Here is a 1965-nt window from a genome sequence, read left to right on the forward strand (position 1 = left end):
TAAAGAAAACAGCTGCAACTGCAATATCAGATTGCAAATTCAATGCAAGAACGATTACGTAAAATTGAAAAAGCGATTACAACTCAGTAGATATAATGTTAAAAAATCGTATTGACACATCTTTAGAAAAATATATACAATTGCACCTTTATTACCTCATCTTTGATTTGCTCATCGCTAGTGTTGTTAAGTAGATCGTGAATAGTGGTACGAATCTCTTGGGCCTGATTCTTGCCGGTCTCGCAGACCCACACAATAAATACCAAATGTCCAATGTAATATGCTAAGGTCATTAAAAATGTATCAAATAGGTGTTTATCAAAACTAATAAGTATCCCATTATTTTGCCAGCGTATTATAAAGAAATACAATTCAAAAGTAGTATTAGAAAAGACTATGACCATAGTAGCAAGGAGTTGCCCACTGAAGATTATATTTAGCATTTGCACTGCATCGCTAACCATTAAATGCCGTTTTTTTAGAGCTTTGAGTTCTGTTATTAGCAAAAATTGATTTCTCTGTAGGTGACTGATAAATGTGGGGACACATGATTTTGTGTCGTTTACCACGAGCCTTTGCATGTGCCCCAGATTATCATTAATGTCTTTGAAACAAGCTTTTAATACACAAACACAATTTATATACAGCATACTTGTCTGAAATATCAGCATGGTGTAATATATTAATAATACCGTGTTCAGGATATGCGAATAGTCAAATGTTTTAGAAAAATATACGCTTATTTGCACGATTATGGATACAGTACTGAAGATATCCTTGATATAGATCAATTTGGATAAGTTTTGATATGACTTTGAGGATAATTTTAAAGAGATATTCAAAATAGTCTGCAGCAAATGCATTTGTGGACCACTCAAGACATGCGTAATGATCAACATGAAATTGCTGCATATATAGTAACAGAGAATCTCAAGAATCCTGGTCACGTTTAAAGAATTGGTTGTAGAAATCAAATTGTAAATGGTTGTCAGGTTGTAAATGCAGCTAACACAGACAATCACGGTGGACAGGATGTAGCGTGGTCTTGAAATCTCAAAAGTCGAACCATTGATCTTGTATGGAAACGTTCCGAGAATGCGGCAAATGATAAAACAGGGATACATTAAGGATTGAAAGTCCGTGGCGTGACAGAACCACTCTCTTCTCCACATTTTGTCTTTGAAATCCTTGAATTTTCAAACTGAACACGATTAATAGAAATTTATGGGAGAAAAACAATCTGTATCATAATCTATATCCTAATTGTTACTAATCACTTTAAAATTAATCTAGATATGATTGCAAACATTTTTTTTAATGTAATTTTCAAGTTTGTTTCTTCGTAACAAATATGTAAACTGATATTGAATCTTTTTTTGTTTCATCTACACTCGTTGAATTTAAGTTTAAAACTGCAAGAAATGCTGCATAAAAGAAAAATTGAAAAAACCGTTTGTTAGTCATAAAGTAACCATGGCATTTTTCGATCGGCATTTATCATTCTTTCATAAAGAGATGAATTGCATAAAGAAATGCTGTATAATTGTTGCAACATATGACTCAACAAATTGTATGTGTTTATAGGAAGCATAGACTGCATCCGTATAAATCAATAAGTCTAATAATAACGGATCCATTAACATATATAACGATTGTCAGAATTTATTATTCTCTTTCTTTTCTTTCTTTTTCATTGATATCTATATTACAGGATGTTACATAACATATTGTGTAAATTAAAGATTTATATTTCTAATATAAGTTGAAATGAAAAAGCTATCTCTTATTTTTTTATTAATATATCTACTTTTGTATAGGTAAATTATTCATGTATTGTGGAATACAGATTTTTTATCGCAAGAATGTGACGTAATTAAGAATTGTATTAATATCAACATGTACGTTGTGATGCTGCCGGACATCTAAAAACAAAATAAGAAACATAAACAATGTATATATATATAT

General features: G+C 30.9%; 1 protein-coding gene across 1 annotated transcript; it reads right to left on the minus strand.

Moving 5' to 3' along the window:
• Window positions 1-6: 6 nt before the first annotated feature.
• Window positions 7-1295, minus strand: LOC105460547 (the record flags this gene model as incomplete). The annotated part of the gene is made up of 2 exons (XM_011707000.1): window positions 156-1295; window positions 7-18 (listed from the first exon to the last, which is right to left on the minus strand). Coding segments are annotated over exons 1-2 (1029 nt in total), but the record flags the coding sequence as incomplete, so codon positions are not given.
• Window positions 1296-1965: the final 670 nt, after the last annotated feature.

The sequence above is a fragment of the Wasmannia auropunctata genome, unplaced genomic scaffold, assembly GCF_000956235.1.
Source record: "Wasmannia auropunctata unplaced genomic scaffold, wasmannia.A_1.0 LD319776.1, whole genome shotgun sequence".
NCBI classification, from domain to species: Eukaryota; Metazoa; Arthropoda; class Insecta; order Hymenoptera; family Formicidae; genus Wasmannia; species Wasmannia auropunctata.